The sequence below is a fragment of the Anomaloglossus baeobatrachus genome, chromosome 5, assembly GCF_048569485.1.
Source record: "Anomaloglossus baeobatrachus isolate aAnoBae1 chromosome 5, aAnoBae1.hap1, whole genome shotgun sequence".
NCBI lineage: Eukaryota > Metazoa > Chordata > Amphibia > Anura > Aromobatidae > Anomaloglossus > Anomaloglossus baeobatrachus.
The window spans coordinates 295,643,199-295,670,190 of NC_134357.1; the positions used below are offsets into that span (position 1 = coordinate 295,643,199).

Genomic DNA, 26,992 nt, shown 5'->3' on the forward strand with positions numbered 1-26,992 from the left:
GATTGCTCCTGTTTAACTATTTAAATGCCCCTGTCACTGACAGCAGCATTTCTGTAACGAGAGCATGGAAGCACGCATGCATCTACTCCAATTGGTCGTCCGCAACGCAATTGCATTATTTATAAAACAATTTTTTTTAATCCCCCTAGGTTAATCAAGCCAAAGTAAAACAGAAAAAAAGTGAATTTTTTTTTATATATATATATATATATATATATCTCAAACCTTTTACTTCATTAGTAATAAAGAAGGAAAAAACCCACGCATATTGGTATGCCACTTCCAATTTATCAAAATATAAAGTTAATAAATCGTTGTAATGAAAGAGAATTTAAACGCAGGAATTTTTTTTTTGGGGGGGGGTTGTTACTCCATAAACCATTTGCAATAAAAGGCAATCAATATGTTGTATCTGTTCAGAAATGGTATCAATAAAAGTGTCAACTTGGCACCCAAAAAATAAGCCTTCATACAGGTGCATTGATGGACAAGTAAAAAATGGAGACATAAATGAATGTATATTTTTTTATTTTTACAAAATATTTATATTTTTTTTTTCTTTATACACCATATAAATAAACTTGACCAATTTTGATATTGCTGTACTAACCTGTACCTTTTTAGAATCATATTATGCAGTGAAAATTACCTGGCAATGAGCCTTGTAATTACAAAACTGAAAAAATGGCAGATTTTTTTTGGGGCGATTTTAAAACTGAATTGTGCCCACCTATAATCACAGTATCGTTAAATGTAACTATCACCTGTAGCAGCAATTCCAGTATTTGCACGGCTCTTGGGAAAGATGTCACTGGGCTACAAGAGAAACGCAGCAATGGAAGTGATCAGTTTGCCAAATCACCGAGGTGTCTTGAAGTCTTGAAATATGTTTCCTTATAAGTAGAATTTAAATAAAAAACACTTTGTGAACCTAAACCACCTGTTCACCGCATCCGGCTACTCTAACCATCATCTCTCAACTCAATAAGCCAAGAAAGCTTTAGGCTATGTGCCCACGCTAGAATGTCCCTGCGGATTTTTTTGCCTGAAAATCCGCGACTTTCGCGGCAAATCCGCACCCGCGGATTTGCCGCGAATTTACCGCGGATTTGCCGCGGATTTTGATGCGGATTTCATTTTTTTTTTTTCCCCATTCAAAACCAAAAATCCGCACCAAATCTGCACCAAACAATTGACATGCTGCAGATTTTTCCGGATCAAAATCCGCGGCAAATCCGCAGCGGAAAAATCCGCAGCATGGGCACAGCATTTCCAAAATGCCATTGAAATGGCTTGGAAGTGCTGCTGCTGCAGATTTTCGGCAAATCTGCGGTAAATCCGCGGCAAAATCCGCGGTAAATCCTGTAGCGTGGGCACATAGCCTTACTGGCCACTCCAGGAAAATCTAGCAATATGGGTCATCCGTGTAATGGATAGGTGGGCTAGGACCACCCCATTTGATGCTTAATGTCTTTGTGTTTGTTTTTTTTCCCTTCTGGTTCCTGGGACAAAGATGGGAATAATCCACTTGATGTCATCCTGTCTGAAGACAATAATGAAATTGCTAAGAAATCAAATCCTGTGAAAGGCAGTGGTAAGTCAAAAATATATTCGGGATCTTACACTTTTCTTGATTAATAACGAACTTTCATGCTAATTGCTGATGCAATGAAGAAAGGAAACAAAAAATTACCAAACCGCTAGAAACAAACAAGTAAAAACTAAACTTTGTGGCTGCTTATAGTGTTAAAATTGCAGAAAATATTTAAAGGTATTGTCAAGGTTTTTCATGAAAGTCTGCACTCAATTCACTTGTATTGGGCGAGGCTGTACACATCTAGTCTGATTGTGTCCAGAAATATGTATATTGCATATTTGCAGTCACATGACCGGTCAGTCTCCCCGCCGGCATTGGAGAATCCTCACTGTCCACAAGTCTGTAATCACATAGAGTGACTGCAGACCTTCATAAAATACCTGTACAACCCCTTTGATTTAAACTGACATCTGTGGCAACGTAGCATGAATCGGAGGCCAGCTGCATTATTGCAGCTTGATATGTTTTACACCAAACACTGCGACGTTTCACAGTATACACACTTTTAAGCGCCAGCTGGTCCTAGAGGCGTATACCCAGCGGTTTTCCTCTGCCACCCTCCCCTTGACTGAAAGGTCACTCTATACACACAAACACTTAAAGGGAACTTGTCAGGTTCAATATGCACCCAGAACCACGAGCAGTTTTGGGTGCATATTGCTAATCCCTGCCGAACTGTCCCTATATACACTAGTATAGATAAAGAGATCTTTAGAAAAAGTATTTGTAAAGATTCTTTATAATATGCTAATGAGGCCAGCGACTAGTCGCAAGGGCATTACTTCCCCCAATTAGTCCACCCTCTTATCATGGTAGCATTTCCACAGGGGCGTGCTAACATGCTACTCAATGCTGCATCACCAGTGTGGCCGTTCGTACCGGTGTCCACAGTTCAGAAGTCCCTGGCACTTCCGGTCATGCACACTATACCTCGCTTAAGCTGGGACACTTACACCCGGCTGCATACTGAGTATTACCGGAAGTGCCGGGGACTTCTGAACAGTGGTCACAACGGACACAGGTACGCACGTCACTGCTGGTGATGCTACATTGAGTAGCATGTTAGCACCCCACTGTGGGTATGCTACCATGCTAAGAGGGAGGACTTGTCGGGGGAAGTAACACCCTTGCGACTAGTCCCTGTATACACTAGCGTAGATAAAGGATCCTTAGAAATACGTTTGCTAAAGATCCCTTTATCTATACTAGTGTATACAGGGACGGTTAGGCAGGAATTATATGTACCCATAACTGCTCATGGTTCTGGGTGCACCTTGCACCTGACAGGTTCACTTTAAGGATACACCTGTCAGTCAAACGAAGCAGGGAGAAGCTGTCAGGAACCTGTCTATTGGATTAGTTTTTAAAAGTATATTGTCTTAAAACTCTGAAAACTCTGGAACATTTAGTAAATACTGCAATAACATTGCCAGACTCTGATTTATTCGGTCTGTGGTTTCTCAGCCTAAATAAACTGTCATGGTCCTTTATTCCCATATGTTAAGTATCTCGCACCTGTCCTGCAGGAAGTTCCAAACAGAGAACTTGCACTCTTTAGAGGTGCCCATTGGCCTTCAGTAATAAAGTTAATCTTCTCTGCTTTTCTAATGATATAAACTGCCACAAAGATGTCTTGCTCAGTGCAGTTGGAAGTTTTGTGCACCAAAATTTGCTTATAGACACAATTTAAGGGGCACTTCCTTTTTATGAATTTGTTTTTGAAGCTCATGAAGGACTGCTTTGAGCTGTACTTGTTACGATTCATCCACGTGGGTCAGAGTAGGATCTGCACTTTTTATAAACTCCTTAGCTGATGGCGTCCCTTCTTTAGCAAGTGACAAATCTTGGCATACGCTTTCCTGACCACCCCTCCGGTCACCATAAATACAGATTGGGGGAGTATTCAGTGGCTTTACAAATTTAGAAAGTGACAAATCTTGGTATACACTGTCCTAAAAACCCCACCGGCCACCATCAATACACATTGGGGTGGTGGATGTATTTGCATTGCTATCTTTTATTATATTCAGTGTCCTTCTGTGCTTCAGACAATGGTATCGTGATATCGTTTTGGGCTACATGCACAGCATTTTGGGTAGTGTATAAAATGTTTTGTTTCAGGTCCAGCGCGTTAATTTCTCCACATTTCTGCCATACAGAGAACGCAGTTGTCAGCCCAACGAGACCTTCCCCAGCTTCTAACAGGAAAATTGATGTGAATTTTGAGGAGGATACTGATGACTTTATGGATGCTTTGGGATTTGGAGACCAGCCTGAAAGTCCTAACAAGGAGAAGCGGTAAGAGAAAATACTATTAACCCCTTCACGACCAATGACGGATATATCCGTCATGGAGCCTGTGTGGTTAAGCCCCGCCCCCTGCACATCAGCTTTTTTTCAACAGCTGACATGTGAGCCTGCATGTTACGAGTGGAATCGCTTCCACTCGCAACATTCAACCCCTTACATCTCGCTGCCAAAGTCTGGCAGCGAGATGTATATGCGCACAGACATTACATTTACTTACCGCCACCCCCACCGGAAGTCACGTGTGTGATCACGTGACTTTCGGTGGTTGCCATGGTAGCACAGGGTCATGTGATGACGCCTGTAGCTAACATGAGTCACTTCCTCTCAATGCCGGCATAATGCCAGCACGGAATGTAAAGCAGCCTATCTGCAGATCTTAGCTCTGTAGCCGAGATCTGTGCAGTGCAGAGCGATCGGATTGCTGATCGTTATAGCCCCCTAGGGGGACTAGTAAAATTAAAAAAAAAAAAAGTTTTAAAAAAACAAAAAAGCCTAAAAGTTCAAATCACCCCCCTTTCGCCCCATTGAAAACGAAAGGGTTAAAAAATGAAACAATATACACAGATTTGATATCGCTGCGTTCAGAAATGCCCGATCTATCACACTCTAAAATCAATTAATCTGATCAGTAAACTGCGTAGCGTCAAAAAAATTCCAAATGCCAAAATTACGTTTTTTGGTCGCCGCAAGTTTTGCGCAAAATGCAATAACAGACGATCAAAACGTAGCATCTGCGCACAAATGGTACCATTAGAAATGTCAGCTTGAGACGCAAAAAATAAGCCATCACTGAGCCATAGATCCCAAAAAATGAGAACGCTACGGGTTTCGGAAAATGGCGCAAAACGTGCACCACTTTGTTGGACAAACTTGTACATTTTTTTAACCCCCTTAGATACAAGTAAACCTATACATGTTTGGTGTCTACAAACTCGCACCGACCTCAGGCATCATACCCACACATCAGTTTTACCATTTAGTGAACACGAATAAAATATCCCAAAAACTATTGTGCGATCACACTTTTTTTGCAGTTTTTTTCCACACTTGGATTTTTTTTGCTGTTTTCCAGTACACCATATGGTAAAACTTATGGTTGCATTTAAAAGTACAACGTGTCCCGCAAAAATCAAGCCCTCATATGGCAAGATTGACGGAAAAATAAAAAAGTTACGGCTCTCGGAAGAAGGGGAGCAAAAAACAAAAACGCAAAAACGGAAAAGGCTCTGGGGCTGAAGGGGTTAAAGCATGGTGTAATATATCTCTAATGCCCCATACAACAGAAAAAGATTTTACAAAAGTCTACTAGCCTGTTGGAGACCTAAAGTACCATCTTTCAGTCTTTATTGGGTGATTGGGGACCTATTAATATGTTTGACATATGCGCCTGGAGCTTTCTCGCATTCAGGTCATCTGCGGCAAATGAACACTGAAAAACGCAATATAAATATATTTTCAAGGCAAGGCTCCCCAACCTCTCTTACCTTGAGAGCCACATTTGAGAATCGTAAGCCACATCAAGCGTCCCCTGAGTAGTGACATCAAGCTCCCATTCTCCCCTTCCTCCAAAGTAATGACATCAAGAGCCTTCATTACCGCTATAATGAATACCAAAGTTTCCCCATAGAAATGACACCAAGCAGTATACTCACAGTATATGACAAAAGTGAGTACACCCCTCACATTATTGTAAATAGTTTCTTATATCCTTTCATGGCACAACACTGAAAACATGACACTTTGATACAATGTTACGTAGTCAGTGATAAACTTGTGGTGTGCCCTCTAAATAACTGAGCACACAGCCATTAATGTCTAAACTGCTGGCAATAAAAGTGAGTACACCCCTAAGTGAGAATGGCCAAATTGTGCCCAATTAGCCATTTTCCCTCCCCAGTTTCATGTGACTCATTAGTGTTACAAGGTCTCAGGTGTGAATGGGGAGCAGGTCTGTTAAATTTGGTGTTATCGCTCACACACTCTTACTGGTCACTGGAAGATTAAGAAGGCAATCTTTTTGTTGCCTAGGCCTTCTTTATGTTGAGCAAGAATTCTTGTTTAAACATTGTCAGAGAATTCTTTGCCATGAGGTAACAACACCCTGACACTTAACTGCAGCACAGTGGCCAAGACTATACAGCAGTTTAACAAGGCAGGTTCCACTTAGAACAGGCTTCGTCATGGTCAACCTAAGAACCTAACCTAAGAAGTTGAGGGCACGTGCTCAGCGTTTTTTCTAGAAGTTGTCTTTTCAAAATTGATGTATGAGTGTTGCCAGCATTGCTGAATAGGGTAAATGGGTGGGGGGGGTGGGGAGTGTCTGCCTGTCAGTGGTCAGACCATATGCTGCACACTGTATCAAATTGGTCTGCATGGTTGTCTTCCCAGAAGGTAGTTTCTCCTAAAGATGATGCACAAGAAAGCTCGCAAACAGTTTGCTGAATACAAGCAGACTAAGGACATTGATTACTAAAACCATGTCCTGTGGTCTGATGAGACCAAGATAAACTTATTTTGGTTCAGATATCAAGTGTTGTGTGGCAGCAACAAGGTGAGGAGTACAATGACAAATCTGTCTTGCCTACAGCCAAGCATGGTGGTGGGAGTGTCATGGTTTGGCGCTGCATGAGTGCTGCAAGTTGTGGGGAGCTACAGTTCATTGAGGGCACCATGAATGCTAACATGTACTGTGACATACTGAAGCAGAGTATGAATTCCCTCCCTTTGGAAACTGGGCTGCAGTACAGTATGCCAATATGCTAACGACTCCAAACACACCTAAAGAAACTGCGGGTAAAAGTTCTAGACTGGCCAAGCATGTCTCCAGACCTAAACCATTTTGAGCATCTGTGCGGTATCCTCAAATGGAAGGTGGAGGAACACAAGGTCTCTAACATCTGGCACTGGGTATTTTTTTATTTTTCCAGCTCTTCATCACGACGTTCCAAATTTGATGAGCTGTTGGGGAGGGGGACATCTGCCAAACTGTTGGAGAGGCCATTAACTGGAGAAAAGAAAGAATTTAAACTAGATCCCAAGTACCAGAAAATGCCAGGTGAGAGAAAAGAATATAATCTGAATTGAAAGGTTGATGATCACTAGAACATGCACAATAATAAGGAGCTTTTCACAGAAAAGGGTGATCCTTTAGGAGATGAAGACTTAGGTTTTGGCTCCTACCAACCCACTATGGCATTCAGCCCAGAAAGTCGACCATCACGGCGATCATCAGTCAGGTATTTTTTCTAAATATGTTCTGTCATTCATTTATCCAGATCATATAATTTGTGGAAGTTGATCAGTAAAAAAGAAACCTTTATTTCAGCCAAAATGGTAAAGTAATACAAATCTTTGTGTTGTAGAATTCCCCACTGTTTCTACACTGTTGCTTCTGGTAGTCCTCTGAATCTCTGTATTCACATCCATGGTAGGATATGTCCACAGTGGTATCACTTCGGTATGGCAATCCTGGCCCACTGTACTGACAATACCATGGAAAATATGTTACTACGCTGGTCTCTGATAGACGTATCATTTCTCAGGATCTGTGTCATTTCGTGTGTCATTTCTCAGGATCTGTATTGGGACCAAAACAGTAGCAGCACCAGCAAAGTAATTGTGAAGCATTCTAGTGGTACTTTTGTTGAGAGTTTTATTACTTTAGTAGTTTATGCATTAAGGAGTTATCCCAAAATATAAAATTATACCAGATTAATAAAATTTGCCAACTGCAACTTTATTTTTCACTTATTGCTTGTATGCTTTTTCTTCATCGTTCCTTATGGGAGACCCAGACCATGGGTGTATAGCTTCTGCCTCCGGAGGACACACAAAGTACTACACTAAAAAGTGTAGCTCCTCCCTCCGAGCATATACACCCCCTGGATAACCAAATCTAGCCAGTTCAATGCTTTGTGTTCAGGAGGCACACATCCACACATGCATTCTCATATGATTTCTGATTTTAAAGAGTTGGAAGAAAAGTGGGTCCAAGCTGGACTCCCGGCATGTCCCTTCTCACCCCACTGTGTCGGCGGTGTTGTTAAGGTTGATTTCAAGGCTGGAGCCTTTCATGCCGCGCTCCTTCACCATCCCTCGGGCTCTGGCTTGAAGTGGGAGCCAGCACGGTTCTCACTGCTTTGCAGGAGACCGGTCTCCATCCGCAGCCCTTTCAGGACCCTGCCGGACGGAGCACTCATCACTCAGGGACCTGGCCCTGCGTCTCATAAGCTAAGTATTGAGACGTTTTTGAGGGGTCCCTTGTACATTTATTGTGGGGAGAGTGTGTTATTTAACTTTGCTGTGATTTCCGGCCGGTTCTCTGGTTTTCACCTGAGAACCGCGCCGAGGGTGCCTGCTCGTCGGCCGCATGGAAAAATTTAGGCCCCGGCTTCGGCTGCGGCCTACTTTCGTTTTCACTGCCCCTGCATGTCAGTCATGCAGAGGGACAGTGCGGCGCCGCCCACCGGCCGTTCAGCCCAGGGAAGGACACTCCTATCTGAGGAGATGTTTCCCTCCCCTGGATATCTCCTTGGCCCTCCGGTTCCCGCTCTTGGACTAGGCCCCGCCCCCCCTCCTCCCTCCGGCGCCATTTTATCAGCGTTCTCACACTGATCGGCGCTGGCTGCTGCATCTCTGCAACCTGTCTGGGGGTCCGAGCTGTGGAATCCGGAGGGCACACAAAACGGTCTGGTTTATTATACACTCTCTGGGGGTCATTCTGAAGGAGTGTGTTCTTTACTGCAGAGCCTCCACCTCAGCAGCATGTCTCACACTAGGAGCAAGGCTGCAAGGCTGTACTCAATATGCACTGCATGTAAGCTCGTACTGCCTGAACCGAGCACATATCCACATTGTGATGCCTGCTCTAATATGGTGGTGCCTCAGCCTGGAGTCTCCCCAGTGGTCCCTCCGGCTGCTCCGGCCCCGGTGGCTGAACCCCCGACTTGGGTAGAATCGTTTTCTAAGGCTATCTCCCAGTCCTTTGCCGACTCCATGGGACAGCTGTCCCGGACTTTGCTGAGCATGCATCAGCCCCCTTCTCAGGGCGCCTCTGCTGCTCCGGCTCGCTCTGCAGAGCTCACAGAGGATTCTTCATTTGCTCCCAGACCCCGTCCTCCTAAAAAGAGACGCAGGGTCCCCTCTCCTTCCTCGTCCCGCGGCTCCGATTCACGAGTCGACTCGCAGGACGGGGAGGATGTCTTTACTGGGGGCTCGGACGCTACCTCCATGTGCCCCATTGATCTGACCGAGGGTGATGCGGATGTTAGTGATTTAATTGCGTCCATTAATTCTGTACTGGACCTCAATCCGCCAGTATCAGAGGAGCAACCCTCTCTGGCAGAAAAGCACCAGTTTACCTTGCCTAAGAGAACAAGGAGTGTGTTCTTTAACCACTCCAGTTTTCAAGCCACTGTGTCCAAGCCCAGAGCCTGTCCTGACAAACGCTTCCCAAAGCGTGGTTCTGATGACCGTTTTCCTTTTCCACCAGAGGTGGTCAAGGAGTGGGCGCTCTCACCAAAAGTAGACCCTCCGGTGTCTAGACTCTCAGCCCGGACAGTTGTATCTGTAGCTGATGGCACCTCCCTTAAGGATCCCACTGACCGCCAGGTTGACCTCCTGGCCAAGTCTGTGTATGAGGCGGCAGGGGCCTCGTTCTCTCCATCCTTTGCAGCAGTGTGGGCTCTCAAAGCCATTTCTGCTTCCCTAGAGGAGATGCATTCCCTCACTAGGGACTCTATGCCTGAATTGGTTGCCCTAACTTCCCAGGCTTCAGCCTTTTCAGCCTACGCCATGTCTGCCATGCTGGAGGCTTCTCACCGCACTGCGGTGGCCTCCGCTAATTCCCTCGCTATCCGCAGGATTTTGTGGCTGCGAGAGTGGAAGGCAGATGCTTCTTCAAAGAAGTACCTTGCTGGGCTCCCATTTGCCGGGTCCAGGCTGTTCGGTGAACAACTGGATGAAATTATTAAGGAGGCTACTGGCGGGAAGAGTACTTCCTTGCCACAGACTAAACTCAGGAAACCTGTCCAGGGCAGGAACCAGTCGAGGTTTCGTTCCTTTCGTTCCTCTAACTGGGCGGCCTCTAAGCCCTCGGCCTCGTCCACTAACTCAGCCAAGGACCAGAAGCCCACCTGGCGCAAGAAGCCGCGTCCACAAAGGTCCGCAGGAGCTGCTGCCACCAAGGCAGCCTCCTCTTGACTATCTGGCCGAGCCAGCAACGTCCTCGGTCGGTGGCGGGCTCTCCGACTTTGGCGACGTGTGGTTTCAACACATCTCCGATCAGTGGGTGCGGGATATTATCTCCCACGGCTACAGGATAGAGTTCTCTTCCAGCCCGCCAAACAGATTCTGTCAACTCCCCCCTGCTCCAAGGCCGCCGCCTTCTCTCAGGCCGTGGCATCCTTGCAGGCCAACGGAGTAATATTACCGGTTCCCGCCAGGGGACGGTTCAGAGGTTTTTACTCAAATCTCTTCCTAGTCCCCAAAAAGGACGGTTCCTTCCGGCCCATCCTGGATCTCAAGCTTCTCAACAAGCATGTTCAGGTGCGGCATTTTCGCATGGAGTCTCTGCGATCAGTCATTGCCTCAATGACCCAAGGAGATTTCCTGGCATCCATCGACATCAGAGATGCCTATCTGCATGTGCCAATTGCAGTTTCACACCAGCGTTGGCTACGTTTTGCAATCGGAGAGGAACATTTCCAATTCGTGGCTCTCCCCTTCGGGTTAGCCACAGCCCCTCGAGTATTTACCAAGGTCATGGCAGCAGTGGTTGCGGTTCTGCACCTCCAGGGGTTGGCAGTGATTCCTTACCTGGACGACCTTCTTGTCAAGGCTTCATCCAGTGCAGACTGTCAGCGGAGTGTCTCGCTCACTCTCGCCACGCTTGTTCAATTCGGGTGGCTTGTCAATCTGCCCAAGTCCACTCTGACCCCGACCCAAAAACTTACGTACCTAGGGATGCAATTCGAGACTCTGCCGGCACTTGTGAAGCTGCCCTTAGTCAAACAGCAGTCCCTCCATCTGGCGATGCGCTCTCTGTTGAGGCCCCGCCGTCATTCCATCAGGCACCTCATGCAGGTGCTGGCTCAGATGGTGGCGTCAATGGAAGCGGTTCCCTTTGCCCAGTTCCATCTGCGTCCTCTGCAGCTGGACATTCTCCGCTGTTGGGACAAGCGGACTTCTTCCTTGCACAGGTTGGTGGCTCTGTCGCCACAGACCAGGAGCTCTCTTCAGTGGTGGCTTCGGCCCCTCTCTCTGTCTCAGGGACGCTCCTTCCTGATCCCGTCCTGGGTGATTCTCACCACAGATGCCAGTCTATCCGGCTGGGGAGCAGTATTTCTCCACCACCGAGCACAGGGCACTTGGACTCCGTCCGAATCAGCCCTCTCGATCAATGTGCTGGAAATCAGAGCTATGCTCCTAGCTCTCGTAGCCTTTCACCACCTGTTGGCGGGCAAGCACATTCGAGTCCAGTCAGACAACGCGACAGCAGTTGCCTACATCAATCACCAGGGCGGGACTCGCAGCCGCCTGGCAATGTTGGAGGTTCAACGCATCCTTCAGTGGACGGAGGACTCCAAGTCCACCATATCCGCAGTCCACATCCCAGGCGTGGAAAACTGGGAGGCAGATTATCTCAGCCGTCAAACCGTGGACAGCGGCGAGTGGGCTCTGCATCCGGCAGTGTTCCGGTCGATCTGCCGCAAGTGGGGCACTCCGAAAGTGGATCTAATGGCATCCCGGCACAACAACAAGGTCCCGGTTTACGTGGCTCGCTCCCACGATCCCCAAGCCTTTGCAGCGGACGCACTGGTTCAGGATTGGTCCCAGTTCCGTCTGTCTTACGTGTTTCCCCCTCTATCTCTCTTGCCCAGAGTCCTGCGCAAGATCAGAATGGAGGGCCGTCGGGTCATATTCATTGCTCCAGACTGGCCCAGGCGAGCTTGGTACCCATACCTGCTCCGTCTGTCCGTAGAGGTGCCGTGGCATCTCCCGGACCGCCCAGACCTTCTCTCTCAAGGTCCGTTTCCCGCCAGAATTCTGCGGCTCTCAGATTGACGGCGTGGCTCTTGAGTCCTGGATCCTGACGGCTTCCGGCATTCCTCCCGAAGTCATCTCCACTATGAATCCGGCTCGGAAGTCTTCCTCGGCCAAGATTTACCACAGGACTTGGAGAATTTTCCTGTCCTGGTGTCGTTCTTCCGGGCATGCTCCATGGCCTTTTTCCTTACCGACCATCCTGTCCTTTCTACAGTCCGGTCTGCAGCTAGGACTATCCCTCAATTCCCTTAAGGGACAGGTCTCGGCGCTGTCAGTGTTGTTCCAGCGGCGTATCGCCCGACTGGCCCAGGTGCGCACCTTCATGCAGGGCGCATCTCACATCATTCCACCTTACCGGCGGCCTTTGGATCCCTGGGACCTTAATCTGGTCCTCACGGCCTTACAGAAACCCCCCTTTGAGTCTCTTAGGGAGGTTTCTTTGTTTCGACTTTCACAAAAGGTCGTTTTTCTGGTGGCCATAACTTCTCTCAGGAGAGTCTCTGATTTGGCTGCGCTCTCTTCGGAGTCACCTTTTTTGGTTTTTCACCAAGACAAGGTGGTTCTCCGTCCGACTCCGAACTTTCTCCCTAAGGTGGTGTCTCCTTTCCACCTTAACCAGGACATTTCATTGCCTTCCTTTTGTCCGGCTCCTGTGCATCGCTTTGAGAAAGCGTTGCATACTTTAGATCTGGTGCGGGCGCTCCGGATCTATGTGTCACGCACCGCTGTTCTTAGGCGGTGCACCTCTCTTTTTGTGCTGACCACAGGTCGGCCATATCCGATGCCTACCAGTGCTCTCAGGTGCCTCCCCCGCCGGGGATCAAGGCGCATTCGACCAGAGCTGTCGGTGCCTCTTGGGCTTTCAGGCACCAGGCTACGGCTCAGCAGGTCTGTCAGGCTGCCACTTGGTCTAGTCTGCACACCTTTTCGAAGCACTATCAAGTGCATGCTCATGCTTCGGCAAATGCGAGCTTGGGCAGACGCATCCTTCAGGCGGCTGTCGCCCATTTGTGAAGTTAGGTTTTGCCTACTTCTCAGTTTTCTGTTTATTTCCCACCCATGGACTGCTTTGAGACGTCCCATGGTCTGGGTCTCCCATAAGGAACGATGAACAAAAAGAGAATTTTTTTTACTTACCGTAAATTCTTTTTCTTATAGTTCCGACATGGGAGACCCAGCACCCTCCCTGTTGCCTGTTGGCAGTTTTCTTGTTCCGTGTGTTTTCACCGGCTGTTGTTGTAGACAGAGGTTCCGGTTGTTCCGGGTTTTGCTCTGTCTCTACTTGTGGGTGGATGTCCTCCTTCAGCTTTTGCACTAAACTGGCTAGATTTGGTTATCCAGGGGGTGTATATGCTCAGAGGGAGGAGCTACACTTTTTAGTGTAGTACTTTGTGTGTCCTCCGGAGGCAGAAGCTATACACCCATGGTCTGGGTCTCCCATGTCGGAACTATAAGAAAAAGAATTTACGGTAAGTAAACAAAATTCTCTTTTTTCATTACATTTGTGTTTTTACCAACAACCAGATTTTCTGCAGAAAGTAATGGTGCAATAAAAGCTGACTCAAGATCCCGCTCGGCCACCCCTGTAGGCCGTAGTCCAGCAAGGGGGGAGAAGAGTGGAGCTGACTGGTTGGGTCTCAAAGATGAAGATGTCCCAGATCTAACTCCTTCAAGAGAACTTCCACGACCTTCTATGACACCTAGCTCTGCTAGTCGACCACCATCCGGACCTAAAACAGATGCTAGATTGGCTACCCAATCGAAAACCTCCCAGATTGACACTCAGGCTGTGCAGCAGGAAGATGATGAATGGTTAACGTCATCGTTGTCTCGGAAAAAAGCTCAAAAACAGGACAAGTTAGAAGAACAAAAAATCCAGAATCAAAATGAGGTTAAAGAAACCTTTGTAGACAGGTCTGTAAGACTCGACTATTATTTCCATTCTCTGCCTCATATAATATTTTATTTAGTTAGTTTGCTGGCTTCCATAGCTCTTCAGAGATATTATCATTATTGTCTAAATTCCATTTCAGTCTTTGGAGTGTGGTAGGAAACCCATGCAAATATGAGGAGAACATACAAACTCCTTTCATATGTGGTTCTTGGTGGGATTTGAACCCAGGACCCCGTGCTAATCGCTGAGCCTCCGTGCTACAGTGCTGTCCACATATTGTAATATTCTTAATTGCAACTACTAATGAAATGACTATTCAATTCCATTTGCTATAAAACCTCAAGTGACCTGTCGGACCAAGATGACCAGTCTGATTCAGCTTTATTCTCTTGGTTGATTACCTATATATCTCATGCATGGAGCTGAGCTGTGACAGACCTTGTCATTTACTTATCTACGCTTTGTATTGTAAAATATTTCTTGCTTCTTTATACAGTGGTCCAGTCGTGTCTGTGAACACCATCCAAAAGTCAGACCGTGGCAAGACCATTCAAGAAACCACACCAGTCTTAGCTGAAATATCCGAGTGAGTACGATTGTATCAAACTATCCTATATCTGCATGCAGCTCATTCTTTGGTCAGCTGTGTTCATGAAATCATTTACTCTTTTCACAGAGCTCCTTTACCTTGGGAAATTGGTGTAAAAGCATCATCCTCCATCACTCCTACACCTTCCAGACCAAAGGAAAACCTTGTTTCAGGTACCGTGACCAGAATGAACCTGTGAGTTATTGTTTTTAATCATCCCACTTTTCAGTGGAGTGTGATTATGGTGGAGGCATGTTATGCTATCTCTCTGTATTAGTGAGTTCTCTTGTATTACAGCTCCTTCAGCAATGCCTTCAGAAAAGAACAGAGACCGACATCAGGTCAGTCAGTGATAATGTTCTACTTTGCTTGGATAGACCTTAAAAGGGTTGTCCACTGCTTTGACGTTGATGGCCTTTCTTTAGGATAGGTCATCAATGTCTGATCGGCCGGGGTCCAACTCTCCTCATCCCTCCGATCAGCTGTTCTCTGTCCATTCTAATCAATAGGGGCGGATGTGGAGTACCCGGCCGCTATCAGAAGATGGAGCAGCGCCGGAACTGAACATTTCCGGCTGCCTTTTGCCGCCGCTGGGTCCGGAAACAGTTGATTGGCAGTGGTGCGGCGTGTCGGACCCCGGGTAATCAGACATTGATGGCCTATCCTTAGGATAGGTCATCAATGTCAAAGTAGTGGATAACCCCTTTAATTCCATTTCTAAATCTCTCACATTCATTAATTTTATTTTTGTTTTGCCTGCAGCCAGCTACTGTTCTGTCTAAGATTAAAGAAACCAGAACGGAATCTCGCAGTGATGTCTTACACAACAGTTTACTAGATCTTGAGAGTCAGGTATCCGATTTGGGATCTGGTAGGGATATTTTAAAGGCTTTATATATTACAAAATAAAGTCTAAGAATTGAATGGTTGGTGTGCATTACAGATTAGAAAACTTCAGCTGGAGCGTGAACAGCAAAACCTGCTACTGGAGACATTGCAGCAAAGGCACAAAGAAGATCTAGAGCTAATAGAGAGTGCACACAGGTATCTAGAGATATATGTGGGAGTGCAGTGAATTCCCTATTTCTTGCCTATGGTTGATAATGGTAGGTGGTAGCAACATTAAATATATTTGTTAACTATCATAACTTCAGTCATTCCTTTTCTTGCATAAAAATAGCTTATTTTGACTTTACTTGACTTTTGTTTATTCATTTTTAATTTGTCATCATAGCAAACTGTTCTTCAATCCATATATTTAATCATTTGCATGCTCTTGTCACTGCACCTCAAAAACGTCTCCTAAACCCAACCATTTTTTTACTATCAAAGTGCAAAATCCCTTATCGTTGCTCTACTTCATTCTGCTCTTTACAAATGCCACTCACTAATAATTGTTCCCCTCACTTAACTCTCCTCTTTCCAATATAACCTGAATGCAGCTGCTACTCTGGTGCCTTCGCCCTGTGCCACTCGTTGCATTGATTACCCACCTGCTATGAAATACAACATAAATTATTGACTCCCCCCACAAAGCTCTCCACAGTGCTGCACCACCCTCCATCTCCTCGCTCATCTGTCTACTACCCCACACATGCTGTCCGTTGTGCTAATGATGTAAAACTAACATCCTCCTTCGTGTAAAACTTTTCGTCTGCTGCACCATTTCTCTAAAGTACATTACCCCAGACAATATCGCCCTTCCTACATTTGTCTCGTCCCTTCTTTCATCAGATTCCCACATACTCCATGCTCTTACCAGAATTTCATTTCTGTACCCACAAACATACCATGAAGAAGTCAACTGACTTTTTGCCAGGAATTCTGGGATCAATTTTTCAGGCCCTTACAGTACATGAACTATGGAACGTTCAGAAATCATCAACATCCTGGAGCTCATGGCAGTCCTCCTGTCTCTCCACTGGTGGGACCTTCTCTTCGGCTGTCTGACCTGCATCCAATCCGACAATGCCATGGCCGTGGTCTACATTGAGCATCAAAGAGGGACTCTGAGCCAAGCAGTAATGTCAGAGGTCTCTCGCATCCTATCATGGGCAGAGCGAAATGTTCCAATAATCTCAGTAGTGCACATTCCTGAAGTGGACAACTGGGCCATCAACCGCAAGTGGGGCATCCCTGACGTCGACCTGATGGCATCCAGATTAGACCACAAAGTTTCACACTTTGTGTCCAAGTCTCACATTCCTCTTACGAATGGCTTTGATGCTGTGGCAATCTCTTGGTCTTACTTCTCCCTTCCATACCTGTTTCTTCCTCTACCACTGATCCCAAGGCTGGTCAAGAAGATCAAGACGGAGGGAGTAACTATCATTGTCATGGTCCCAGAGTGACCAAGAAGGCCTTGGTACGCAGAGCTAATCCACCTTCTCGTTGACATCCCGTGGAAGCTTCCAGATCTTCCAACTATCCTCTCGCAGAGTCCTCTTTTCCAGAAGAATTCTCAGTCGCTCAATTTAACTGCATTGCTCTTGAAGCCAAGGTACTGAGATCTGTTGGTCTCTCTGATCAAGTTATCCAGACCATAATCAAGGCAAGAAAGTCTTCCTCTTTTCACATTTATCCCAGTACTTGGAAGGCCGCCTTCCTTTGGTGTCAAGCCAACCAGATCGATCCCGTGGTTTTCTCTTTGCCTTCCTTGCACTCCTTCTTAGGCTATGTGCGCACACTGCAGATTTGGTTCAGAAGTTTTCTGCTGCATCAAATCTGCACCTTCTGGTAGAAAAACGCACCAAAAAATTCATGTGGCTTCAGTGCATTTTTAATTTTATTTTATTTATTTTTCTTTGTCGCTCCATTGGGAGACCCAGACAATTGGGTGTATAGCTTCTGCCTCCGGAGGCCACACAAAGTATTACACTTTAAAAAGTGTAACCCCTCCCCTCTGCCTATACACCCTCCCGTGCATCACGGGCTCCTCAGTTTTTATGCTTTGTGTTGAAGGAGGCACACATTCACTCAAGCTCCACATTTTAGTCAGCAGCAGCTGCTGATTATATCGGATGGAAGAAAAGAGGGCCCCAGGGCCCCCGGCATGCTCCCTTCTCACCCCACTAAGTCGGCGGTGCTGTTAAGGTTGAGGTACCCATTGCCGGTACAAAGGCTGGAGCCACATGCCGTTTTCCTTCCCCATCCCTTAGAGGCTCTGGGAGAAGTGGGATCCTAACCGGTCATCCAGGCACTGGGACCGGGCTCCCTCCGCAGCCCCTGTGGGATTCTGACGGACAGGAGACTGAGTATCATCAGGGACAGGCCCTGCATCATAAAGGTACTCTGTGTCCCCTTGGGGACTGTGCATGGAGCACTTGGTCTCAGACGCTGCAGCGGCTGCTGTTTTTGTGTGACGACCGGGACTACCGCGCCGACCGCGCCTGCTTGCCGGCCGCGGTATTAAATTTAGTCCCCGGCTTTTGCGGCCTAGTGCATTAAACTCCCGCCCCCGGGCCTGCCAGTCAGGGGTAAGGGCGGGACGGTCGGCCTGACGCCGACTGTGAGGGCTGGAGCATACTTTAGTGTCCTCCTCCCCCCTCACTCATCACTCTGGAGCACCAGATTCCCGCACTTTATTGATCACGCCCACGGCTCCCTCCTCCCCTTAGAACGCCGGCAGCCATGTTTTAATCACATTCTGCCGGTGGAGGACTTCTGGCTGCAGCTCTGGGAGACCCAAGGCAGGGAATCTGGTGGACACACACCGCTCTGGGCGGTCGGTAAGCCACACCGGTCACACGGTGCTGGTCCCCCTAGGGTGCCGAACTGTATATATATATATTATATTTGTATACATTTTATAGGTTCGGCCGCAGTGTTTAGCCTTTGGCTATATACCCTCAGTGATTACTCTCCTAGGAGAGAACAGCATGTCGGTCACAAGGAGCAAGGGTGCCAAGACACAGGGTTATTTTGCAACCTGTACCTCTTGTGCGGCTATGCTACCTGCAGGTTCCACCTACCCTCACTGTGAGCAATGCTCGGGCCCTGTGGCACTCGCTCAGCCGGAGCCTCGGGCACTGGTGGGACCCTCGGCCCAGGTAGAACCGCCGGCCTCCCCTGTCCAGGCGGCAGGGACAGAGTTTGCAGTTTTAGCCGAGAAACTCTCTGAGTCACTTTCACAATCCATGGCTCAGTCTATGGACAAATGGTCTGCTAAGATACTAGAAGCCTTACAGTCCAGACCGGCCCTTACACAGGCCCCGGGCACTGCGGGGTCATCGTCCCCAGGCCCCTCTCGGTCTGCGCCGCAGCATGCTCCTGGGGTGGCCTTTAGGTATCACGTGGAGGACTCCGGCACGGACCGCAGTCCCAGACCGGCTAAGCGGGCTCGCTGGGAATCTTCCCCGACTTCATCACGCTGTTCGGGGTCTCAGCTTGAGGACTCTCTGGAGGATGAGGCAGAGGTCGCAGCCCAGGGCTCTGACCCTGACGTTGCTCTCAATCTTGATACACCTGAAGGGGACGCCATAGTAAATGACCTCATAGCGTCAATCAACCAGGTGCTAGATCTATCTCCATCGCCTCTACCTGTGGAGGAGTCGGCTTCACAACAGGAGAAACACCAGTTTAGGTTTCCCAAACGTACACGGAGTGCATTTTTCGATCACTCTAACTTCAGAGATGCTGTCCAGAAGCACAGAGCTTTTCCGGACAAGCGCTTTTCTAAGCGCCTTAATGACACACGTTACCCCTTCCCCTCTGACGTAGTCAAGGGTTGGGCTCAATGTCCCAAGGTGGATCCTCCAGTCTCTAGACTGGCGGCTAGATCCGTAGTAGCAGTGACTGACGGTTCATCGCTCAAGGATGCCACTGACAGGCCGATAGAGCTCCTAATGAAATCCATCTTTGAAGCCACAGGCGCGTCTTTCGCCCCGGCCTTTGCAGCCGTGTGGGCACTCCAAGCTATCTCAGCTTGTCTGTCTGAGATTAATGCGGTCACACGTACCTCTGCTCCGCAAGTAGCGTCTTTGACTTCTCAGGCGTCGGCTTTTTCGTCCTACGCCATGAACGCCGTCCTGGACTCTGCTAGCCGTGCAGCGGTAGCATCCGCCAATTCGGTGGCAGTCCGCAGGGCCATGTGGCTACGTGAATGGAAGGCAGACTCTGCTTCCAAGAAGTTCTTGACCGGTTTGCCTTTTTCTGGCGACCGATTGTTTGGCGAGCAATTGGATGAAATTATTAAGCAATCTAAGGGAAAGGACTCGTCCTTACCCCAATCCAAGCCAAAAAGACCTCAGCAACGGAAAATTCAGGCGAGGTTTCGGTCCTTTCGGCCCTCAGCCAGATCCCAATCATCCTCGTCCAACAGGCCACAGAAGAGCCAGAGGAACTCTTCTGCATGGCGGTCTAAGTCACGTCCTCCAAAGACCGCCGGAGGCACCGTCTCCAAGGCGGCCTCCTCATGACTTTCGGCCTCCACAAACCGCATCCTCGGTCGGTGGCAGGCTCTCCCGCTTTGGCGACGCCTGGTGGCCACATGTCCAAGACCGATGGGTGAGAGACATTCTGTCTCACGGTTACAGGATAGAGTTCTGCTCTCGTCCTCAGACTCGTTTCTTCAGAACATCTCCGCCCCCCGAGCGAGCCGATGCACTTGCTCAGGCGGTGGACACTCTGAAGACAGAAGGAGTTGTGATCCCCGTTCCCCTTCAGGAACGTGGTCGCGGTTTTTACTCCAACCTGTTCGTGGTGCCAAAAAAGGACGGATCATTCCGTCCTGTTTTGGACCTCAAATTGCTCAACAGACATGTGAGAACCAGACGGTTTCGCATGGAATCCCTCCGCTCTGTCATCGCTTCGATGTCAGAAGGAGACTTCCTAGCATCAATCGACATCAGGGATGCCTATCTCCATGTGCCGATTTCACCAGAGCATCAACGCTTCCTGCGTTTCGCCATTGGGGACGAACACCTTCAGTTTGTGGCACTGCCTTTCGGCCTGGCGACAGCCCCACGGGTCTTCACCAAGGTCATGGCATCCGTTGTGGCAGTCCTGCACTCTCAGGGCCACTCGGTGATCCCTTACTTAGACGATCTCCTGGTCAAGGCACCCTCCCGGGTGGCATGTCAACACAGCCTGGCCGTTGCTCTGGAGACTCTCCAGAGGTTCGGGTGGATCATCAATTTCCCAAAGTCAAAATTGACTCCGGCCCAATCACTGACTTACCTCGGGATGGAGTTTCATACTCTCTCAGCGATAGTCAAGCTTCCGCTGGACAAACAGCGTTCGCTGCAAGCTGGGGTGCACTCTCTCCTTCGGGCCCAGTCACACCCCTTGAGGCGCCTCATGCACTTCCTGGGGAAGATGGTGGCAGCGATGGAGGCAGTCCCCTTTGCGCAGTTTCATCTGCGTCCACTCCAATGGGACATTCTCCGCAAATGGGACAGGAGGTCGACGTCCCTAGACAGGAACGTCTCCCTTTCTCTGGCAGCCAAAACCTCTCTTCAGTGGTGGCTTCTTCCCACTTCTCTGTCGAAGGGAAAATCCTTCCTGCCCCCATCCTGGGCTGTGGTCACGACAGACGCGAGTCTGTCAGGGTGGGGAGCGGTTTTTCTCCACCACAGGGCTCAGGGAACCTGGACTCCGACAGAGTCCGCCCTTCAGATCAATGTTCTGGAGATAAGGGCAGTGTACCTAGCCCTAAAGGCGTTCCATCGGTGGCTGGAGGGCAGGCAGATCCGCATACAGTCGGACAACGCCACGGCGGTCGCGTACATCAACCACCAGGGCGGCACGCGCAGCCGTCAAGCCTTCCAAGAAGTTCGGTGGATTCTGCTGTGGGCGGAGGCAACAGCCTCCACCATCTCCGCAGTTCACATCCCGGGCGTAGAAAACTGGGAAGCAGACTTTCTCAGTCGCCAGGGCATGGACGCAGGGGAATGGTCTCTTCACCCGGACGTGTTTCAAGAGATCTGTTGCCGCTGGGGGACGCCGGACGTCGACCTCATGGCGTCTCGGCACAACAACAAAGTCCCGGCATTCATGGCACGGTCTCAAGATCACTTATCCTGGTGCTCTGATCAGGGTTTTACCCCCTGGCCGTTTGCCTTACCCACTTTTCTTTCTTTCCTTCAATCCGGAATGGACAAGGGGTTGTCTCTCGGCTCTCTCAAGGGACAAGTATCGGCGCTATCCGTATTTTTTCAAAAGCGTCTAGCCAGGCTTCCGCAAGTCCGCACGTTCCTGCAGGGAGTTTGCCACATAGTCCCACCTTACAAGAGGCCGCTGGAACCATGGGATCTTAACAGAGTGCTAAAGGCTCTTCAGAAACCACCTTTCGAGCCACTGCGGGATGTCTCCCTTTCACGTCTTTCACAGAAGGTGGTCTTTCTAGTGGCAGTCACATCGCTCCGTAGAGTGTCTGAGTTGGCAGCGCTGTCATGCAAAGCCCCCTTCCTGGTTTTTCACCAGGATAAGGTGGTTCTGCGTCCGGTCCCGGAATTTCTCCCTAAGGTGGTATCCCCTTTTCATCTCAATCAGGATATCTCCTTACCTTCTTTTTGTCCTCATCCAGTTCACCAATGTGAAAAGGAGTTGCATTTGTTAGATCTAGTGAGAGCACTCCGGCTCTAAATTTCTCGCACGGCGCCCCTGCGCCGTTCTGATGCGCTCTTTGTCCTTGTCGCTGGCCAGCGTAAGGGGTCGCAGGCTTCCAAGTCAACCTTGGCTCGGTGGATCAAGGAACCGATTCTTGAAGCCTACCGTTCTTCTGGGCTTCCGATTCCTGCAGGGCTGAAAGCCCATTCTACCAGAGCCGTGGGTGCATCCTGGGCATTGCGGCACCAGGCTACGGCTCAGCAGGTGTGTCAGGCGGCTACCTGGTCGAGTCTGCACACTTTCACGAAACACTATCAGGTGCATACCTATGCTTCGGCAGATGCCAGCCTAGGTAGGCGAGTCCTTCAGGCGGCGGTTGCCCACCTGTAAGAGGGAGCCGTTGTCGGCTCTTTTTATTGGGGTATTCTTTTACCCACCCAGGGACTGCTTTTGGACGTCCCAATTGTCTGGGTCTCCCAATGGAGCGACAAAGAAGAAGGGAATTTTGTTTACTTACCGTAAATTCCTTTTCTTCTAGCTCCTATTGGGAGACCCAGCACCCGCCCCTGTTCCCTTCGGGCTGTTGTTCTTTGTGTACACATGTTGTTCATGTTGAATTGTTCTTTTGGTTCATGGTTTCAGTTCTCCGAACATCCTTCGGATTGAATTTACCTTAGACCAATTTATAAGTTTCCTCCTTCCTGCTTTTGCACCAAAACTGAGGAGCCCTTGATGCACGGGAGGGTGTATAGGCAGAGGGGAGGGGTTACACTTTTTAAAGTGTAATACTTTGTGTGGCCTCCGGAGGCAGAAGCTATACACCCAATTGTCTGGGTCTCCCAATAGGAGCTAGAAGAAAAGGAATTTACGGTAAGTAAACAAAATTCCCTTCTTTTTTTTTTTTTTAGTGTGAGTCAATGGCTGTAAGGGCTAAGAAATACAGGAAAATAAATGCCTCAATGATTGACATGCTGCAGATTTTTTCACCATTGCCTGTTGCATCCAATCCGCAATCACTGATGCTTACCGGATAAAGGACAGAGAGCACCCTCTTTGGGTCACACCTCACTCCACCCGAGGGTGGCCTCTTGGGCCGTTTGCCATTAGGCTCCGGTCTCACAACAGTGGAAAGTAGCTGTACAGTCTTCCATTCATACCTTCACAAGATTCTACAAGGCTCACATCTATGCTTCGTCAGATGTGAGCCTCGGTAGAAGGGTCCTGCAAGCCGCAGTGGTCCGAACTCAGACTTGAGGATATTATCATGTGCCCACCTTTGGGACTGCTTTAGGACGTCCTATGGTCTCCTGTGTCCCCCAGCAAAGGCTCCAAGAAAGATTTTATGTTGAGTACCCAAAATGGTATTTATTATAAAGATGGCAGGACCATACAGTACAAGCACTTTTTTAACCTTTGGTGTCGTTCCTATTTTGTGATGGATTGTAAGCTCTTTTGAGCAGGGCCGTTATTCTTCTTGTTTGAATAGTTGAATTAGGTGTTCTGTAATATCTGATAACGTTTGTTTATGTACGAATATGCTGACACTATGTAAATTTAATGATTATTGTAGAAACCGTTTGAAGTTACTAGAAGATTCTTCCCGTCAGAGAGAGGAACGTCTACGACAGGAGAACCAGCAGCTCTCTGCACAGTACATCTCCTGCTGTAAGAGTGCGGAACAGGAGAAGACAGATTTGCTGGCTCAGTATCAAAAGAAACTGACAGAGTTTCAACAAGAAAAGGATATGGAAATAGAAAGGATACGAGAACTTCAGAGGTGAGGATGAAAGTGTAAAAGGGTAACCATGTTTTCATGTAACTTTTCAGAATAACCTGTCCTGTGTGTATACATGAGGAACAGTGAAGAAACCACAACTGTCACCTGTTACTTCCCCCACTGTTCCAGGCTAATGCTACATTATAGCAGTACTGATGTGCCATACTTGGGTTCAATTTACACTACAATTTATCCAGCCATATAAATGGCCCTGGTTTACTGACCTGTTTAATTAGACCAACTGGAATGCTATGTACACAGAACGATCGTTAAAGAGGTTGCCAAACAAACAAAAGTACATATTAAACATTATATAATGGAAAATTGAACAGTTCCACAATTCAATGGCTTAAAAAACAATTCATGTTAGATAAGCTTTTAAAAGGCACCACTGATGCAAAGATGCTGCATATTTATACATTTGAAAGAAAAAAACTTATTCAGCTCACCCCAATGACTGCGCTCCAAGACTTAGCAGGGTGCACGCAATCCACTGGACAGGCAGGTCCAGAATGTGAAATCAGGAGAAAGAGGGAGGATGGATCCAGCACCAATTCCAATGTAATAAAATCCAAAAAACTTTATTGGGTCATTTAAAAACTATATTACAAAAAGTTCCATGATGAACGCCAAAGCATAGGTTCTTGACGCTTTTCGGACTAAAATAAAAACACTGTCCTTAATCATAAGCTTATAATTAAGGACTGTGTTATTATTTATCTAGTCCGAAACCCAATAAAGTTTTTTTGGATTTTATTCCATTTGAATTGGTGCTGGATCCATCCTTTCTCTTTCTCCATATTTATACATTTACCTTTGTACAGGAAATCTTTTTTAAAACACATCTAATTGTGGAAAGCCTTAATATTCTATGATCAATGAATTAAAATGTATTCTGACACGATCATTTTGTGCACATAGAATACCACAAAATGGTAAGTGAATAAACAATAGCGAAATATAAATTAAATCAATATTTGATGTCACTATCCTTTGGGTGGCTTGAAGATTGGGCAACAATGGAGCTTGCTCCTATCTTTTTCTTCACCTTGCTCGTTTTCTATGTTGTACTTCTCATGTCAGTCTTTTTAGTATTTGCACAGTAAAAACAATGGATAATTTTGAAATAAAAAAAAAATTGTCCAGGCTCTATGGACAGCATAAAAATAAATTTACAGACAGTTGGCACCCAGCTTTATGGAGAGGTAAAAGACTTGTTAGAAATCTCAGCATGATCCTTCTGCGTCTCACTCTGCTGATTCCCTCTCTCTGTTCTTCCTTCCTCCAACACTCTCTATAGGGTATAATGAGCTATGTCTCATGACAACACAGTGAGCCTGGAGTCCATCAGGTCTTGGGCAAGATGAATTTGAGATGATGTTGTTTTTTGTTTTTTTTTGAGTGAATGACAAATTCAGAAGTCTTAGGACAGGAAGAAGCTAATAATTTTTGAAGAAAATATAAATCTCAGATAAAATATATTACAAAGTTTCTTGCCTTTGCATGTACTATTACAGTTGATGATTTGATGTTTTTTGAAATAACATGGTTTTAAAGGCAGAGTGTCGCAGTTTTTTATTTTTTGTATTAATAGTGATTATGAAATCATGTATTTTTAATACAAAATTAAATTCACTGTTTATTTAGTTTTTATTTAATTCTAGTTTTACTGAAGGGGCTGCCATCTTGGATTTGGTGTTTGTAACGACCGTTACTCACCTCCTTTATCGCAGCCCACTGGGCATAGAAGACAGTAGTTGCAATCCGACCCCATTTACTAACATTAGACAAGGTGTCTGCTGTGAAATGGATGGCGCCCCCTGGGCTGTCCAGATCACAGCAGAGGGAGGAGATCAGCACCATCTTGGTGGAGCACACAGTGTATGCTGTGTAGTCCACTTTACCCCTGTCACCCGCCGGGATGGATGGGGTGAGTATCGGCGCCGGGTAACGGTGATTGCACTGATACTGATCCTGGCGCACTACTCCCCCACTCTGCCGCGACCCCCTCCCTCTCCTGCACTCTGCCGCGACCCCCTCCCTCTCCCTCTCCTGCACTCTGCCGCACCCCCCCCCCCCATCCCCCGCACTCTTCCGCGACGAGCCCCCTCACCCGCACTCTGCCGCGACGAGCCCCCTCCCCCGCACTCTGCCGCAACCACCCCCGCACTCTGCCGCGGACCCCCCCTCTCCGCGTGTGCTCACCTCGGGCCTCCGCTGCTCGTACTGTGATGTCTGACAGGACAGGCTGCCGAGGCGCAGGTCTGAGGTGAGTGCATGCGGCATTAGGAAACAGCAAGCTGAGCGGAGCATTGGGACACAGTCAGTAGGCAGTGTGAGGCATTGTGAAATAGTCAGTAGCCAGTGGGGGGGCATTGGGATACAGTGCGGTGCGGGATACAATGGAGCACTATGCAGCTGGCATTAGTGACACTTTAGACCTATTACGATCACTCTGTGGCCACCATCAAAATGGCTCCGCGCTGTGATTCTAAACTTCATTCTCTCTTTTCCTTTTGGAAACCCCCAGATTGGGAGGGGGAGGTGACATCACACACAGGAGAGCAGATTCTGACCACTTTACTGCAGCTGTAATGTGAGCTAGTTCTACAGTAGCTCTGCAGCAGGATTTCAGCAGCTGCTCCCCTTAGTGTTTAGTGGAAATTATCAAACTTGAATTTTTTATTTTTTTATGTATATATTTTTGCTCAATTAAAAACAAATAATGTTATTTAAACAAAACATTTAAAACATTAATACTTTACCTTTCTCTGACGCCTCATTGGGGGGACACAGGACCATGGGTGTTATGCTGCTTATCCATAGGAGGACACTAAGTTGATGCAAAGATGTTAGCTCCTCCCCTGCAGTATACACCCCCTGGCCCAGCCAGGCTACTTCAGTTTTAGCTTAGTGTCTATAGGAGGCACATCTCTGCAGACTACTGCAGCAAGAATTTTTTGTTTTTAGAGGGCAACGGTTCCTTCGGGGACCGATTTCCCAAAACCATCAACAGGCGGGATTGCGGAGTATCGCCTCCCCGTACCCCCTCCTGCAACGCTGGATCCTGGGCTGTTACTCACTGGACGACAGGTCTCATGGCACTGATTTTCCAGAGCCCAGAGCAGATGAAAACTTCCTCATCCCCTCTTGCAGGCTCTGAGTTGATACACTGCACCAAGTGTGACCAGGCATCAGACTGCCATCTCCACAGGAGCTGAGGTGAGATCA

The 26,992-nt window shown here is 47.7% G+C and overlaps 1 protein-coding gene across 1 annotated transcript in view; it reads left to right on the forward strand.

Moving 5' to 3' along the window:
* FBF1 (Fas binding factor 1) overlaps positions 1-26,992 on the forward strand; it is a 159,209-nt gene that overhangs the window by 65,971 nt on the left and 66,246 nt on the right. Inside the window, exons 10-20 of the mRNA XM_075349603.1 lie at positions 1,514-1,594; positions 3,757-3,895; positions 6,835-6,962; positions 7,041-7,143; positions 13,478-13,867; positions 14,344-14,433; positions 14,524-14,609; positions 14,734-14,777; positions 15,199-15,288; positions 15,380-15,480; positions 23,555-23,761. Coding sequence (XP_075205718.1) covers positions 1,514-1,594; positions 3,757-3,895; positions 6,835-6,962; positions 7,041-7,143; positions 13,478-13,867; positions 14,344-14,433; positions 14,524-14,609; positions 14,734-14,777; positions 15,199-15,288; positions 15,380-15,480; positions 23,555-23,761 — 1,459 coding nt within the window. The remainder of the gene's footprint in view (positions 1-1,513; positions 1,595-3,756; positions 3,896-6,834; positions 6,963-7,040; positions 7,144-13,477; positions 13,868-14,343; positions 14,434-14,523; positions 14,610-14,733; positions 14,778-15,198; positions 15,289-15,379; positions 15,481-23,554; positions 23,762-26,992) is intronic.